The sequence below is a fragment of the Gadus macrocephalus genome, chromosome 20, assembly GCF_031168955.1.
Source record: "Gadus macrocephalus chromosome 20, ASM3116895v1".
NCBI classification, from domain to species: domain Eukaryota; kingdom Metazoa; phylum Chordata; class Actinopteri; order Gadiformes; family Gadidae; genus Gadus; species Gadus macrocephalus.
Genome location: NC_082401.1, coordinates 16,704,505 through 16,721,113, shown reverse-complemented (window position 1 = coordinate 16,721,113; position 16,609 = coordinate 16,704,505). Strand labels below are relative to the sequence as shown.

The 16,609-nt window shown below is 44.3% G+C and overlaps 2 protein-coding genes across 4 annotated transcripts; one reads left to right on the top strand and one right to left on the bottom strand.

Annotated features, from left to right (window-relative positions):
* Nucleotides 1-1,317: 1,317 nt before the first annotated feature.
* Nucleotides 1,318-12,364, bottom strand: itgb2 (integrin, beta 2). 2 transcript variants are annotated; one of them, XM_060039457.1, is made up of 16 exons: nucleotides 12,132-12,361; nucleotides 11,149-11,200; nucleotides 10,810-10,922; nucleotides 9,908-10,121; nucleotides 9,141-9,311; nucleotides 8,100-8,341; nucleotides 7,834-7,992; nucleotides 7,083-7,178; nucleotides 6,858-6,947; nucleotides 6,639-6,776; nucleotides 6,091-6,281; nucleotides 5,515-5,747; nucleotides 4,960-5,179; nucleotides 4,385-4,596; nucleotides 3,676-3,842; nucleotides 1,318-2,019 (listed from the first exon to the last, which is right to left on the bottom strand). In XM_060039457.1, exons 1-16 carry the CDS (start codon nucleotides 12,135-12,137, stop codon nucleotides 1,954-1,956), a joined length of 2,370 nt encoding a protein of 789 aa, XP_059895440.1. In that variant the 5' UTR covers nucleotides 12,138-12,361; the 3' UTR covers nucleotides 1,318-1,953. The 2 variants fall into 2 exon arrangements, with proteins under 2 accessions (XP_059895440.1, XP_059895441.1); XM_060039458.1 differs by lacking the exons at nucleotides 1,318-2,019; nucleotides 3,676-3,842 and adding an exon at nucleotides 4,097-4,287 and having other exon boundaries at nucleotides 4,336-4,596; nucleotides 12,132-12,364.
* A 675-nt stretch (nucleotides 12,365-13,039) lies between these two features.
* Nucleotides 13,040-16,032, top strand: gatd3 (glutamine amidotransferase class 1 domain containing 3). 2 transcript variants are annotated; one of them, XM_060040031.1, is made up of 7 exons: nucleotides 13,044-13,386; nucleotides 13,476-13,528; nucleotides 13,732-13,842; nucleotides 13,967-14,086; nucleotides 14,203-14,295; nucleotides 14,767-14,917; nucleotides 15,320-16,032. In XM_060040031.1, exons 1-7 carry the CDS (start codon nucleotides 13,273-13,275, stop codon nucleotides 15,452-15,454), a joined length of 777 nt encoding a protein of 258 aa, XP_059896014.1. In that variant the 5' UTR covers nucleotides 13,044-13,272; the 3' UTR covers nucleotides 15,455-16,032. The 2 variants fall into 2 exon arrangements, with proteins under 2 accessions (XP_059896015.1, XP_059896014.1); XM_060040032.1 differs by lacking the exon at nucleotides 13,967-14,086 and having other exon boundaries at nucleotides 13,040-13,386.
* Nucleotides 16,033-16,609: the final 577 nt, after the last annotated feature.

Here is a 16,609-nt window from a genome sequence, read left to right as displayed (position 1 = left end):
GAGAGAGACATGGCTAGAGGAGCAAACAAATGCAATGGGCAGACATTGCACCGTGAGAGCTTTCACTGCAGACATGCACAGTTGATGGTAAGTAAGTGATCGAGGAAGGTCCTCCTGAGCTCGGAGTTCCCTGCTGGGTCTCCCCTGCTGGTCCCCCCCGCTGGTATCCTTGCTGGTCTCCCTGCTGGTTTCCCCTGCTGGTTTCTGGTGTACTTTACATTCCCATGACTAAGCGCCTCTCAACTATGTTTGCAGGCAGAACTAACCATTTACCAAAACAGACAAATAAACGAAGCGCACGCATGCAGTCAATGGAACCAAACCAAAGTGTTGTACTGCGGTCTCTCTGTTATACTGCGGTCTCTCTGTTATACTGCGGTCCCCCGGGGTGGCCTTGTGATCGGCTCAATGTGTCACAGGGCTCTGGGCTCCACTGTGTGGCCTTGGCTCTCCCAACACAAAGGACACAGGCTGAGGTTATACAAGAGAAAACAGCACTGGATAAATATTAGCTCCTTCGCAGGTCAAACATGGCTTACCTGTGTCAGGAGAAAACCTGTAGGTGTCCCTGGTATGAGGCAAACACACACACATAAATGCACACACACACACACACACTCACACAACGGCTGAAATGTGTCCTTTAAAAGAACGAAACAACTAAAGCTCAACTGCCTCACTTCTCCGTCACAAAAAACTTCAGGTTGCTGAATGGCTCTCCAACTCATTTACCCAGCATGAGAAAAGAGAGAGAAAGAGAGAGGAATAGAGAGAGAGAGAGAGAGAGAGAGAGAGAGAGAGAGAGAGAGAGAGAGAGAGAGAGAGAGAGAGAGAGAGAGAGAGGCTGGTCCCAGGAGGACTCTGGCCCTTACTTGTTCTTTTCCTTCCCTTCCCTCCTCTTACATAAGCCAGAGCGGCTGAGGGGCAGGCTGGAAGGCCGGCCCAGCGGAGAGTCGAGGTTGTGGGCTTGTGCTAGGCATGGTTCACATGGTGGGCTGGGGTGGGAGGAGGGAGCATGTGGATCAAACACATTAACTCTCTGCCCTCCCTCGGCTTTGACTGATGTGAAATGAGAGGTCGAATTTGGTTAAGCGGTGAATTTGAATTAAAGCGTGAGCTTGTTATGGATGTGATGTGAAGCTATACTTATCTGCCTGTTTTGTTTTGTATGTACATATACCAATAGAATATACATACACAAATGTCGTTTGTCTGTAGTTGTATAAATTGTTTGTAGTGTGTTACTATCAGAGGTTCTCAAGGAACAAACCTGAATAAATGAGGGGTTGAATCCAAAATAAATAAATAATGAAGGTATAAAAGACATATATATTGTTTTACTTTATTCTGACGCAGAAACAAATACATCATTTGAGATATCTACCTTGTTTTGCAAACAAATTGGTTATTATGAGTAAAACTTTTGACACATTAACGATGTAGGAGAATATCAACATAACTTATACTATACCTCAATAATCTCATATTACATACAAATTCTTAACATACAAAAACATTTCACAGCATTTCACTCAGCAAAATAATTGGACGGCGATGAGTTCATACACACTGCTCAATTAAAGAGGTGATATTATGCCACCAGGTGTGAGTGTGATTAGCCATTACTATCACCATCCATCATATATCTAGGTTGACACTCCCACTTGTGATGTCACTAAAACACAGGAAAAGGCAGATTTTCAAATGGCTTGTAATGGCTTATCACACTCAAACCTGGTGGCACAATATCCCCACTTTAAAAACCAATCTCTCTGACAAAAACATTGCATAAGCGACATCGGAAGACGAAATAGGACAAAGAACAAGATCACAGCTATCACTAACATAGGGCCACGGATGGACGTCCATTTATAATCAGACCATCGTATTCATCGCTGAACACAAAAATAGGAATGCTTGAGCTGAACGGATGTGCAAAAGGGTGGTGTCTGCTCATTCCCCGGTGAAGGTTGGGTTGGCCACGGTGGTGGTTGCATTCTGGAACAATGGATTGTCGGCCTGTCGGATTAAAAGTAAAAGTCATCCAGACCGTTCAAAGAAAATGCACACGGCTAATGCAGTGATGTCAGGACTCCTTCTGGGGTCAGACTGCTTATGAGATATAGTAATTTGATATTAAATTGAATAAGAATCTATAAAAAGGTTGTTGGAGGGAAGTGCACAAATATGTCACAAGTTGAGACCAAAACAATGATGAGACTTAAAAACTGTGCGACATGTCAGAAAGGGTCTTGAAACAGGATGTGTTCAAAGGATGCGTGTTAGGGTGCACTCACACTAGGCCATCTGGCCGTGGCCGTGGCCGTTTTAGCACCTAACCGTGCTCAAATCTGCCAGTGTGAGTGTGGCCAGTCTGGCCAGGCTGGGCCAATTTGGCCACTTGGGAGAGGTGTGCTGCTACGGCACGGGCCGCTACGGTACAGATGCTAATGAGCCGACACGCGCACACGCACGGCTACGCAACCTGAGCTGGATGACGTATAGTCAATGCGACGACCACGGACATAATAAAGGCGACGAGCCTTCTTTCCTATTAAACGGTAAACATCGCGTCAAGCGGTTCAACTGTTGGTGTGTTCTCTGTGTTGTTATCCATTGTATTTAAAACTCTGACTGGCAGCAGACTTTATTATGGTCCATGCAGCGGACGCTTGGTGATGACGTGTTACGACGTGATGACGTATGTACAAGAGCCTTCCGTGGCCAGGCCACAGCTGCGACGGCCAACGGCCACGGCCAGATGGCCTAGTGTGAGTGCAGGCCAGAGAACAATGGGGCCATTTGAGCACGGTTATGTGTGAAAACGGCCACACGGCCACGGCCAGATGGCCGTGGCCGTGTGGAAAGGGACACTGTGTAAAAATGACTCCCTTCTAGTGGTACAATTGTATATTGCATTCAAACTAATAGTGCTCGCTGGTTCAAAAACTACGTTGGGCAGTATGTGCCAAGAAGCTGTGTCATGACATCCAATCGACCTACCTCATCGAGTCATTCGAGTGATGATGAGGTTTGTTATTTCAAACAAATTTCAAACAGCATTGAATCATTAGTGTAAGCTAATGATGTATGAGAAATTACTCCTCAAGCAAGATAGTGAATTATTTCAGTCATCATTCACGCTGGCTCAGAGTGAAAACGCGTTTCCATTTCCTGTACCACGTAGTGCTTTTTGTCCCTCTCGGCAGTTCATAGACCGGAAGAACATGGAAGCCTCCATGAAGCTTACCCATCCTATGTAACTACATATTAATTATTCTCAGGAGGATAAGTGAGATTTTTGGCAGAGATAATTTTACACCAATGAGGACTTATTTATGAATGAATACGTCAATTTGAAGTAATAAATGACTTAAAATATGACACAGTGTCCCTTTAAAAAAAACATAATTTATCATATATGTCTATGTATACATATATAGACATATATCACATATGGGACCAACGGCAACGAGACTTGCTCTGTAGGCAGCTGGCGACATGTAGTCACCGTTCGTCTCGGAAGTGAGACTACGAGACGTGTCTGTGAGGACTTCCCCCTTTCATTCTCCTATTTCTTTTTGATGAAGAACTAAAGAGTTGAGCGCCTGTTTAATAAAAAAAACACATTATCTTGCTTCCTCTCTCCCCCTGCAGCATGGCTTAAGAGCTCACCTTGGCCCACTTGGATCTGGCTTTCTCGCTCTCGAACTTCTTGAACTCCTCCTTGTCCTTCAGGTAGATGAGCAGCTTGATCAGCAACATGATGAGGAGGCCGATCACAGCCACTCCCGCAATGGAGCCCCCGACGATGGCGTACAGGTTGGGCAGCTCGGGGCACTCTGGAGTGGGGGGGGAATCAAGGGTCTTTGGAAGAGCAATGCGTTCACACTGTGGTCGACACTGAAGTACGCCAGACCTTCAGCGTTTAAATATGTGAAGCAACACAAAATAAAAAAGCTTTTATCAGAACTATGTATTTACTTTCATCGGCACCCATTTTGGTTTGAGACGATTCATAAATGAACTGCCATTCATCTTTATTTTGTATTATTCTCCTCCCTGCTCGTACTGTTTAGGCTGTGAGTATTTAGTCTGTTTCACAGGATCATAAGGTACCACCTCATCTATCTTGTGGAACCTTTGTTTCCTAGGATCATAAGGTACCACCTCATCTATCTGGTGGTACCTTTGTTTCCTAGGATCAAAAGGTACCATCTCATCCTATCTGGTGGTACCTTTGTTTCCTAGGATCAAAAGGTACCATCTCATCCTATCTGGTGGTACCTATGTTTCCTAGGATCATAAGGTACCACCTCATCTATCTTGTGGTACCTTTGTTTCCTAGGATCATAAGGTACCATCTCATCCTATCTGGTGGTACCTTTGTTTTGCAGGATCTCAGCCCGGTAGTTGTCCACCCCCACCAACTGCTCCATCTTGAAGGTGATCCAGCAGCCGTCGGAGTCCTTCAGCTTGCAGGGCTTCTTGGTCATGGTGAACATGTCCACTATCTTGTGTTTCACGCTGTCCGTGCAGGCCGTTGTACAATTCTTCCCCGAAACGCCCATCTGAAACAGGCACTCGATGCACGTCCTGAAACAAAGAACCCCAGAGGTTAGCTGGAGCAGGGGGGCTTAGGGGATGGACTGAGCTCTGAGATGTGTTGAAACGATCAATGTGCCTCTCAGGAGTTTGAATGTTCTAAGGGGATCGTCAACAGTAAGGAAAAAAAGAGAAGAGAATATAACAGTTAATAATGTCGAAGAAAGATAAAAATAATTCAATACCTGATGATTACCTAAATCAAAGATAATAGAGAACGAATACAGAAAAACACAATAGTACGGCAAACAATTTAAAAGTAATTGGTACTATGGCACAACATGAATTATATTGAATTCATGAAAAAATTAGGAGAGCTCAAATTTAGAAAACAAAAAATAATCATGGTCTTACTGTTTGGTCTGGCAGGGGTCCTGGCATCCGTGGCACACCTCGCAGAACGGCCGCTGGTAGCCCTCATTACACTCACACTGGTTGCATCTGCATTTGCCTCTGTCGTTGCACACGCTGCCCCCGGGCGTCTTGCAGCCATCGTCGGACGTCTTGCAGTGGCAGGCCGAGCCCTCGTACCCCTGGTTGCATATGCATTTGCCACAGAGGCACCTGCCGTTTCCTGCAGACAGAGACGAGATCGGACATCGTCTCCAGTCCTGGTAACAGTTGTTCACCGTCGTGACAGAAGGTCAAGAGTTTTGACCTTCACTTGAATTTAAGTTACATTTCACTTGAATTTAAGTTACATTTACATTTAGCAGACACTTTTAACCAGAGCAACGGTTCATACACACATTCACACACCGACGGCGGAGTCACCCATGCCAGGTGACAGTCAGCTTGTTGGGAGCAGATCGAAGTAGCAACCTCCCAACGCGCTCTACCTTCATTAGCTAAGTCGACCCGAAGTTGCGGTAGATCAAAACCCTTGGCAGATTTCTCCCAAACACTCACCTCCACAAAGCTTATTTGCAAACTTCTCGCAGTGATCGTCGTCGCACTCGCAGAAATCGCCGTGGTAACTGGTGCCGCTCTCCGTGAGGTGGCAGTCGCAGCGGCCGCAGACACAAGTTCCCCGGCCCTCGCACTCTGTGCCGTTCTCCCTCCGGCAGGAAGCCCGGAGCGCGTTCTCGTCCTTGTCCCCCACTGAGCACTCACACGTCCGGCCCACTAAGCCCTCGTTGCAACTGCATAAGCAAAACAATGGATCCAATAAGGAAAAGGCCCAGCTTGACAGATCGTCCCTCTTCTTGAGGCTCATTTATGGTTCCAAGTCGACGCTACGCAATGACCGCACAGACGCTTCGACGCAGTCGTGGACCTGTTTTGGGTCTGCGTCGGGTTTTAGTGAGCGGACCAATCACAGCCCTTGCTGAGGAAAAACTTGGGAGGTGCACGACAGGCCCTTGTGGTGGACGCAAGGACGGTCTGCAAGGACGTCATTGGTCCGTAAACCCCCTTGTGTTGCGTCGACGTGGAACCATAATCAGCCCTTTAGCCTCCTACAGCCCTGGGATTTGTTAGACCTACCTGCATATGCCACAGTTGACCTGGCCTTTAGAGTTACACTGAGGATGCTGTTTGTCCTGTGGATCGTTACATTCGCAGTCACACGTGGTGGATAGGGTCACCTTCAGGGTGTCTTTGATGCCAAGCGGGCTGATGGTGAAATCCTGCTCCTCCATGCACCCCTCGGCCGTCACGGTGACGTTGAAGGCGATCTGCAGAAGACGAAGAGACACCGGACTTAGAGGGTTTGATGATCGATGATGAGGATCGAAGATTTGAATGTTTTAGGCCGTTTGAAAACTCCAAATAAATGTTTCGTGATCTGGGAAAATATGAAATTAAAATAATTCATGGCATGAACTTTGATTGAATTTAGGCTGGGGCTGTACTTCACTGAAATAACAAACAGGCTACTTAATTTTCCCAATGCTTCCTCCTTGACATGCTTGACTGTACTGTCACTAAAAAAGGAATTCATCCTTCCATAATTGATAGGACGCGCCATTAAGATATTCTCTCTTAAGCACCAGGATCAGTAACACACATAGTGTTGGTAGGGATCTACTGACCTGCTGCCCCACGAGCACGCCGTTACAGACTCCTTCATCTTCTCCTGCCGGACCCCGTTTAGGGCAGATTGGGGTGTAGGTAACTCTTACATTAGGCGGCAGGTCATCGTGGGCCATGGTTACTTTGGAAGACAACCTCTGTCGAAATAAGAGGCAATTACTAATGGCCCTGCTGCGAGAAGTTAATGGATTATTTGCAATTTTTTCAGAAAAACTTACATCGTAGGCAAGCCTAATTAGAGAGACAATATTTTTTGAATCTGCACTCAGCACTTCCACCTCCGATTTGGGGATCATTTTACTGAGTTCCTGTGGACGAATTAGGAAGCAATTAGTCAATTCATCCACGACCGACTAATCAATTCATCAATGAGTATAAATCATCAATAACATTAATGGCTGTAAGAAAAGACTGATGGATATAAACTTTTTATGCAAATTTACCTTGTAAACATCTGCTACTGCTAATGTCACAGCAAAGATCGGTTGAATGTTGTGCTTTTCTAACTGCATTGCCAGTTGACCCACAGATGGGTAGTCCTGCAAATAGACATTTGCAAGGCATGGACATGTTAAATACATTTTTATATTAAAAAGTAATGCAAGACCAGACAATATCCAGACATGCATGTATAAAAAGCAACTTCCAAAACAAATTAAAAGCAAAATCTATTAGGACAGAAGGATCTAGGAGCCTTGCTCAATAGCTCTTTGGCTCTTGGGGAAAGCACAGCATCAATCCAAAAGTCCAAGTTGTGAAACAGTCCGCTATGGGGATGTTCTCCCGAAGCCAGGAATAAGCCTGCACACACACACACCACACACATACACATACACACACACACACACACACGCACACACACACACACACACACACACACACACACACACACACATACACACACACACACACACACACACACACACACACACACACACACACACACACACACACACACACACACACACACACACAAAACACACACTCACACACTCACTAGCACCACCGCAACACTTAACACTTGTGATTGCAGAAGTCCACAACATGGATCTTCCTTACTTTAATCTTGAACCAATATTTAGTTCTACATTTTAGTTTTCTTTTGAAAGGGCTAGGCCAACCCTCGAAGGTATTCACGTAAGACATTCACATGTTATACATATACATATTATCCACATCATCCCAGCCCCATACCTGCTCATTGTTCCTGGCGTTGACGTTACTCTCTAAGTGGCACAGCCCGTCGTTGGGCTGCAGGATGCCGGCCAGCTTGCCGTCCCCGGCCATGTGGAAGCCTGCGTCGGTGGTGAGCACGATGAGCCGGGTGCTGCTGTTCCTCCAGCCTATCTTGCTCTGAGCGACACAGACAGACAGAGACAACAGTCAGATGCTGCACGAAAGGTACAAAAGTATCAAAGCATAAAAAGTTGATTTGAATGTGTTTCAAATGACCCCCTTACCCCACAGACTGCGGCCTGCATCATGGCGTCCAGGCTGCCCTCCGGAGGGTCCAGGTTCCCGGAGATGCCCTGCTTCTTCACCTTCTCGTTGAAATCATTCTCGTTGGCGGTCATGCTGAGGACGTGGCGGTAGCCGAAGGCCGGCTGGCAGTTCTTCTCCGTCTTGGGGCAGGGGTTCGCCAGCTTCCTCTTGTTGGTGTTGGTGAAGGGCAGCACCGTCTTATCCACGAAAGCCCCGAATCCTGCAGCGCACGGCACGGACGGAAAACACGGGTCAGCAAGTGATTCTCAGTCAATCATCAAGGATCATGTATCGTTGCTGCAACACATTTTGTACACTAAGTGCTTTACATTGTCAAAAAGAGAATATAACAGTTAATAATGTAGAAGAAATATAAAAATATATATCAAATGAAAGGTAATAGAGAATGAATACCGAAAAACACAATAGTACTACAAATAATTAAAAAGTAATTGGTAATATAGCACAACTTGATTAAGATTCAATTCATGCGAAATATGAGGAGAGCTCAAATTTAAATAACTTCCCCGTCAGTGTGATGACGGGGAGGTACTTGGGTTAGAGTATAGCACGCTAGGGCTGAACGATTTGGAATTTGCCGAATTGTGATTATTCAGACCAATATTGCGATTGCGATTTAGTATGCGATTAATCTTTTTAAAGTTCATTATGTTCTGCATGATTCACTAAACATAACCAATAAATTATTCTATGATATGACAAACACAACATTGGAGGCAGTCAACATATAAACTGCTCTTTCCTTTAGGCCATGAATTAATATTATAACATTTTTATTTAACTATTGAATTGCCAAAGACAAACAAATACAAATCTTACTGATCTCCAGTCGGTAACAGAAACAAATGACATTCTTTTTTAATTAATTTTTTTCTATTACACTGCGACGTCGGTTTGAGTTTGATTAATTGTTCAGCCCTACAGAACGCCGTGACAAACACGCGTTTAATCACTCAATCAGATCTCAGAGTGGCGGTGATCTGGCTGGAAGAAGTCACCTATCTGGGCGTGCTCTGTGATGCTCCTCAGGGCCTTGAACAGCTCTGCGCCCAGCACTTTGATGCTCCTCAAGTCATCCTCCATGGAGTAGGAAAGGTCCATGAGGTAGTAGAGGTCCATGGGGTAGCCCTCCACTCTTTTGAAGGACAAGGTAAACGTTTGCGGCATCCCTGAAGAGACAAGCACACAAAACCATCCAATTTGAGCTTTGGTTCACACTAGAGGAAATGCATCGATAATTCATGGATTCATTCAGGTATTTTTTGGCAAAGCGGCACATGATACAGCAGTGTATCAATGTAGTAGGAAGAGTATAGGGGATAGCACAATCACAAGCATCATGTCGACTGTAACATCTTGCTGATACCATATTACATTATTAATGAGGAACATCGCTGTGTTAGTTTCTTTTGTAAAGCCTATAGGTCAACCACATGACCTAGTCAAAGTATTTCTATTTCACAGATAACCTTGTGTTAAACTAAAATACGGCACATCTAGTATTGTGGACTCCTTTAATCCAAAGCGTCGTACAATACCGTGAGTGCATACTCTTATCTCAGGCAGCCCCAGTGGGTATCAAACACCTCACCCTGGCAGTGTTGATGCCATGGCTGTAGCAGCTTGGGATGTGATCATAATAATAATAATTTACTAAATATAAAAAATGCAACAAAAAAATCTTTGTCACAAAAATAACAAATAGAAAATGCAACTGTGTTTCCAAAGGGAGGAGGAATCACCCTGACAGCGTGTATGTACTGACCCGGTCGTAGCTTGAGATGGACCTTCTGGGGAGCGAGCTGGATGGCCTCCTGCTGGGTCTGCCTCTGGTTGAAGGAGCCTGACAGCGGCGTGTTCTGCACCACCTTGAAGGAGTTCTCCGGGGAGATGATGGAGTCGTCCAAACAGCCCCGCGCCATCAGCTGGGACCGGGTGTCACAGCGCACCGCCTCCTGCTCGCCCGGTTTGGTGAAATTCTGCAGAGAGAGGAAGAGAGAGAGAGAGAGAGAGAGAGAGAGAGAGAGAGAGCGAGAGAGAGAGAGAAAGAGGGAGAGAGAGGGAGTATGAGTGTGGGAGAGTGAAAACAGGAAATAAGATTTCAAGGCCTGGGAAAGTCACAAACATTTCAGACTTCTTAAAATGTTATGGGCTTCCTACTTTAGCTTGTAGGAAGCAACCATGCGTGGAACAGAACATTTCTCAGCACAGATATCACACTCTTCTGCAACAGCCTAAAACACAGCGGAATTCACACCTTGAACACAATCGCACACCTACACACGAGCAACTAACATACCCAAAAACACATATGTGTCATGTGCAACAAGACTTTGAGGCGCAAAATGAAGCACAGAATAACTGACCCCAAATAATCAGCATAAAATAATTATATTTACAAAAGTTGTTCACACTGTTCCTTATGTGACCAAGAATGTAGCCTGTTTGTGGGAGATCGGCCTGGTTATGGGTGATAAGAGCACACAACCGCAACAACTAGTGTGGAGCTTGTGAGGCTGAAAACGGACCTCATTTGGCCTGGGAGGCAGTGGTGTAGACGGTGTCTATTAGGTGGGGGAACTCTGTATTTTTATGTCTCAGCCTTACATTAAAACCTGGTTTTTAATGTACATCACACAGCAGTATGGTATAACACAAGACTCTCACCAGCTGTTTGCACCACACACAGAACTGGCCGGAGCTGATACAGTCTCCACAGGAGGAGATCCCGGTCTTAAAGCATTCCTCTCCTTCTTTTCTTTCAGGTTCTTGGGAAAACCCTGCAGATAATAACAATCATAATGATATTAATAATATTCACAAGAATAACCAGGAGATATCAGAATTTATCAACACAGAAGAATATTGATAGTTTTGGCTTTGAATTAATCAGAGAGCTCCATGGACATGGGTCATGCATTGTTCCACTATAGTTGCATAACAGTTGCTGTGAAGTTCTTTGCAACATATTCCAACGAAAGCATTACAAACAATTTCTCAACTTACCATATCTACCCTTCTGCAAGAGCAGAAGGAAGAGCAGCCACCTACTAATTTCCTGCAGAAAGATAAAGAATTGGTCATCACACAACTGTTGGTCATATCTGATGTAAATAGTCATTCATTGGAAACCCCGGGCCCACATCCACATTCAATGGGGATGTGTTTTGCTACATACAGATTCACATGTATTTGGCACAATCGGACTGTTGGGTTCATCATTAGTGAACCACATTTTTATTATCATACTGGTTATACATAAAAGAAGAACGTTTTGCTTCCGCAGACCGGTCGGACAATAATGGTTGTCCGACCGGTCTGTATTTCCAGAAAGAAAATAAATGTGGTAGCCTATTCAAATTTTTTAATTAAGTCACAGTTGCACAAACAAAAATATTACATACACGGATATGTGTTTTATTCTCTGGTTGAAGCAATGTATAATAAATATGACCACACATAATATGCATTTGTGATTTTGAAGATTTGAGGCGAAGATTTGACATAAATGTATAATGTATATTTTTTAGTTTAATAACAAATACTTTTCACTGATCACATATAAGGGACCACCTTTTTATACATATATAACATACTTTATTTTGTTCTCATCTGGCATGGTCCTTAGTGACCGTGAACAAAGGCTAATCATCCATTCCAAAAAAACATCTATACAATAATCCAGTTATGAATCCGGTTCACGAACCTGCTCCTTAAAATCCAAAATAATCTCCCCTCAGAAGACAAGAGGTTTCGTTTTGAAACCACAAACAATTGTTTTCTGACAGGAAGCTTTTTGTGAGATTCTCATGCGTCGTTTTGCAGTTTCTAGCCTACTCTTGTGCAAGTTTACAAATCGTTTCTTGCAATGGCATTTTAACCCTTTAAATAATTATTTGTATCATCCATATACATTTTTATGGTGATTAAATTAGTTTATTATTGTCTTTAAAATTAGGCTATCCAAACGGTTAATACGGCTCACTCACCAACATGCTGCGTCTTCAGAGAGTGCGCCCCACCTTCTCGGTCGGTGACGGTTTTTCGGAGAGCTTGGATGTAAAGCCACCACCCATGTCGACAGGAAGCGCAGAAGGTGGAAGTATAGTAGATCAGCAGGCTGACGGACTCTGGGTTTATTACAAAACTCAACAAAACAGTGTGCCGTTTGACACCAAATCATACTGGCTATTTTAAGGAGGGAGGTGATCAGAGTCCGCGAGGACTTCATTAAACAACGAAATCTTGAATGAGGCAATTAAATGAAGCAGAATGTAATATAAAGAAGCTTTTCAAATAGATATGGGTTTTTCTGCGTCGAGGAAACTGTACCGGTAGCCTATGTTATCTTGAGCAATATCGGAATGCTGGGCATTCCGATATTCCAAAAAAAGTTTGTTGATGCTGGCATCAACAATATTTTATGATAGTTACAGCACACACTTTTTCCTTTCATTCTAGTTTTTTAGGCTTGCAGCAACACTATTTCCGAAAAACTATTTTTCCTCACTATTTCCACAATTACAATACATAATACATTTTAATTATGGTGAATCTTGATCTTGTATTCCTGCCCAAATAGTATAACTGGAGATTATTTCAAAGTAGGCCTCCAAATACACGACAACAAGTTGATCGCCTCAGCCCGTACCAACAGAGGGCGCTGCCGAACCACTAGTGAACCGCAAACGATGCGTTGTGAAGATTTACCGTAACGTACCAACAGAGGGCGCTGCCACACCACTAGTGAACCACAAACGAGGGATCCTGAAGATTTACCGTAACTGTTGATGTAATTTAGAAGCGCTACCAAGCAGAGCTGAGGCACTCACTATTTCCCCGGCAAAGAACAGAGTTAAGACATATATTATACATTTTACGTGAATACATTTAACACCTCCGGGTTGCAGTAACGTTTCACAAAAAACGTATGATAACTCAAATGTCAAGTTACAATTTTTATTAAGATCTTTTTCAGTTAAAGGCTAAATATTCCGCAGACATTTAAACCAACATTAGGTGTTCAACGTGTTGACGCAGAGACCGCCGCTTGACCTTGTTGTACGTACTACGTCAGCGCGTATTGATTCGTTGAATTCGTTCTGAGGCTTTACCCTATGCGGACAGACAATGTTCACCTTAAAATCATTATCCTTGAAAACATTGCCAAAGCTGGTGATAACGCATGCATTAAATGCGTGCTTTCATACGGGAGCCCGAGTTTGCGGTGCTAAAGTTGCGGTCGTAAGTTCATTTATATACGCGCATTTGAGAATCACAGCCGGAGATTCATTCAGTCAATAACATTACTTGTCATGAATGGATACCAACAGGTGCTCTCGGGGTGCGGGGTCTTTGATGGGACAGAAATCCACGAAGCCTCGGCGTGAGTTTGTCCTTTGTTCAGAATCATGCCATTATTACATACATTTTGAATACTTTATGGGCTATGGATTTATTTCGTGTGGCAGAACATTGGCAGAACTGAATAAATAAATAAATATATATATATATATATATATATATATATAAAGTGTGTGTGTGTGTGTCTTTATGTGTAAATAATTGTGTATGTTTGGAACAACATAGGATATTGGTGCACCTGAGCAGAGGGGGGGCTGAGGTCCAGATGTTTGCCCCTGATGTGGCTCAGATGCATGTGATTGACCATCAAAAAGGCCAGCCTGCAGAAGAGTCCAGGTGACCCCCCCCCCCCACTACCTAACACAATCCCAGAGATGGTATATTCTATTGTACTGCCTATTATTATGATTGACCGCTGGTGAGGTGCGTACGTTCTTTCGTCCTCCCTGCTTTGCTTCAGGAATGTGCTCACGGAGTCGGCGCGCATCGCCCGTGGCAACATCGCCGACTTGGCTAAGCTGAGCGCCAGTAGCCATGACGCCATTATTTTCCCAGGAGGCTTTGGGGCAGCCAAAAACCTGTAGGTGGTCCAATAGCTGTAGTCTGAGCGAAGAGCCTTTTTTTTTGTTGGTACTGCATTTTGTACTGAATTAATGGAAGAAACATTGATTTTTTTTGTGCCGTTCTGTGCGACAGGTCGACGTTTGCAGTGGACGGGTCCGACTTCAAGGTGAACGAGGACGTGGAGCGGGTTCTGAAGGACTTTCACAAGGCGGGAAAACCCATCGGGTGAGTCCCCCAACCCCCCCCCCCCCCCCCCCCCCCCCCGAGAAGAACGGAGGTCATGAATACACAAACTAATGTTTCCAATTTTTCCATTTCACTGATTCCAAAAGTTAAAACTCACATGGCCACAACAGAGTAAATGGTAAATGGACTGCATTTATAAAGTTATTTTCTAACCAGTGGTCACTCAAAGCACTTTACAATATTGCCAAACATTCACCCATTCATGCACATATTCCTGAACCTTGAGGTTCGGGAATGTTCGGGAAGGTTGCGGGGTCTTGCTCAGGGACACAACGACACTCAGCTAGGAGGAGTCGGGAATCGAACCTGCAAACCAGCCAACCCGCTCTACTTCCTGAGCCACATGCCTCGAGTGACCTCGGTTTCGTCCAGCCACGGTGTTGGCCCATGCACCTTATATTCTCCCCGTGGATAGGTTCCCATCTCCTTTGTGTGTTGCTGTCTTATCAGGCTGTGCTGCATCTCTCCGGTGTTGGCTGCTAAACTTCTCCCGGGGGTGGAGGTGACGGTGGGCCATGAGGAGGAGCAGGGGGGCCGGTGGCCCTACGCGGGCACGGCCCAGGCCATCAAGGCCCTGGGGGCCAAGCACTGCGTCAAAGATGTCACCATATCCTTTTACCCATGATGCACCTCTGGCTTGTGTTCCGGCGCACTTTGAAACTCTAGTTTAGCATTGGCTCTCGCTGTAGTTAATAATCGCTGTTGTTTTTTTATCAACGTGGCAAAATGAATGTTAGACATTTTTTGTCTACGAGAAGTAGTGGTGCCATGATGTTTGAATTTTTTTTATTGGATCAGGTTGTTTTTGTGAAGTATCTATAGTATGTTTACCCTTTATTCTTTTCAAATAGCTCAGCTGTAGAATGGGGCTCTTGCAAGTATAACACATCTTAAAAGTATTGCTATACTATGAATGTGTCCTTTCTGTTTCTGAAAGTGATAAGCCATCACAACATTGTCATATTTGTGTTGCTTTCCGCTGAATGACCCTTGACCCTGTTAGCCTCACGAAGCCCATGTGGACCATAAGAATAAGGTGGTGACCACTCCGGCATACATGTGTGAAACCAAGCTGCACCTGATCTTTGATGGTATCGGAGCCATGGTCACCAACGTCCTGAAGCTCAGTGGAAAATGAGTCCCAGCTGGTGCCCATCAATATCTTTCATAGGGACGTTTAAGATCCAAAATATCTCTCTCGGAGTTAAGTCCAAGGGTGCAATAATAGGGCAATGCAATAGAGGATTCTAGATTTTTTTGGTGAATATTTGTCGCTGATAGTCACCTGCAGTCATGCTTTAAGCTTCACCTGTTGATTGATACGCTCTGAAATGAAATTGGTTAGAAAATGATTTCCTTAGAACTGTCAAAACACATACCGGGTAACGCACAAAGCACCGAACGTACCCAAGGTGAACAACAGAGGGCGCCAAAATACTTTGAGTCAGCTAGTACTGACCTCTGTTTGGCCAATAGACAGTAAAAACTAGGCCACTGTTGTAGTTTGGATCTGTACAGCATTATACATTAGCAAAACTTGCCTAATAAAAGTGTATTTCATGTTTAATTTGTCAAGTGTTTGTTTTGGTCTTTGCTTTCACCTTTTGATTATTCATTATTTCTGTATTAATTATGCCCCAATTCATTCAGGGACAAGACTATTTGCTGGTAACTTTGGTCTGGTGTGAAATATGAATAAAAACACAGATAAACATGCTTGTGTAAATGTGTTGTTCGTTTGACCTCTTCTGCGTGAGAGCACACACATGCTGATGGGATTAAAATCAGTGCCGTGTTAACTGGCTTAGTTTGCATCCTAACCCAGTTCTCACAAACACAAGGAGTCTCAGAGCGTGTTTAGCATCTGCAGTTCGCTTGTTGTGCTAATCACACACAAATACAACCTTGTGTCTGCCGTTGAATATCTTTGCATTGGCTCTTTTATTTGCAGCGTCTTTTGACACATTTCCCAAGCTAAGATGTAGAATCTAAAAATCGACTTGGTGTACATGTTTTGTAACATATTCCTTAATCTGTAAATACAAACACATTTTGACACTTGTTGCTTTCGAGAGATTTTCCAGGGAGAGATTTTTTTTCTGTGTGCCTCTCCTCGTGCCTTCCGATTGGTGCGCCGAAGCTGGAGCCCGGCGTGGCGATGAACGATGAGCTCATCCCACGGTCGAGCAGGGCCTTTCTCCCGTGAGGAGGAGGAAGGCCCTCTGAAGGGCCCACGCCACTCTGAGCAAATCCGCTCTTAAAAAAAACCTTCCAAGGAATTATTAACTAACAG

Coding starts and splice junctions, on each gene's coding strand:
- itgb2 (XM_060039457.1), bottom strand. Junction 6,777..6,857: donor TAATTAGGCTTGCCTACGAT/GTAAGTTTTTCT, acceptor TTATTTCGACAG/AGGTTGTCTTCCAAAGTAAC. Junction 5,748..6,090: donor GTCAACTGTGGCATATGCAG/GTAGGTCTAACA, acceptor TTGCTTATGCAG/TTGCAACGAGGGCTTAGTGG.
- gatd3 (XM_060040031.1), top strand. CDS start 13,273: ATGTTCACCTTAAAATCATTATCCTTGAAAACATTGCCAAAGCTGGTG. Junction 14,087..14,202: donor TTTGGGGCAGCCAAAAACCT/GTAGGTGGTCCA, acceptor TCTGTGCGACAG/GTCGACGTTTGCAGTGGACG. Junction 14,918..15,319: donor CCAAGCACTGCGTCAAAGAT/GTCACCATATCC, acceptor TGACCCTGTTAG/CCTCACGAAGCCCATGTGGA.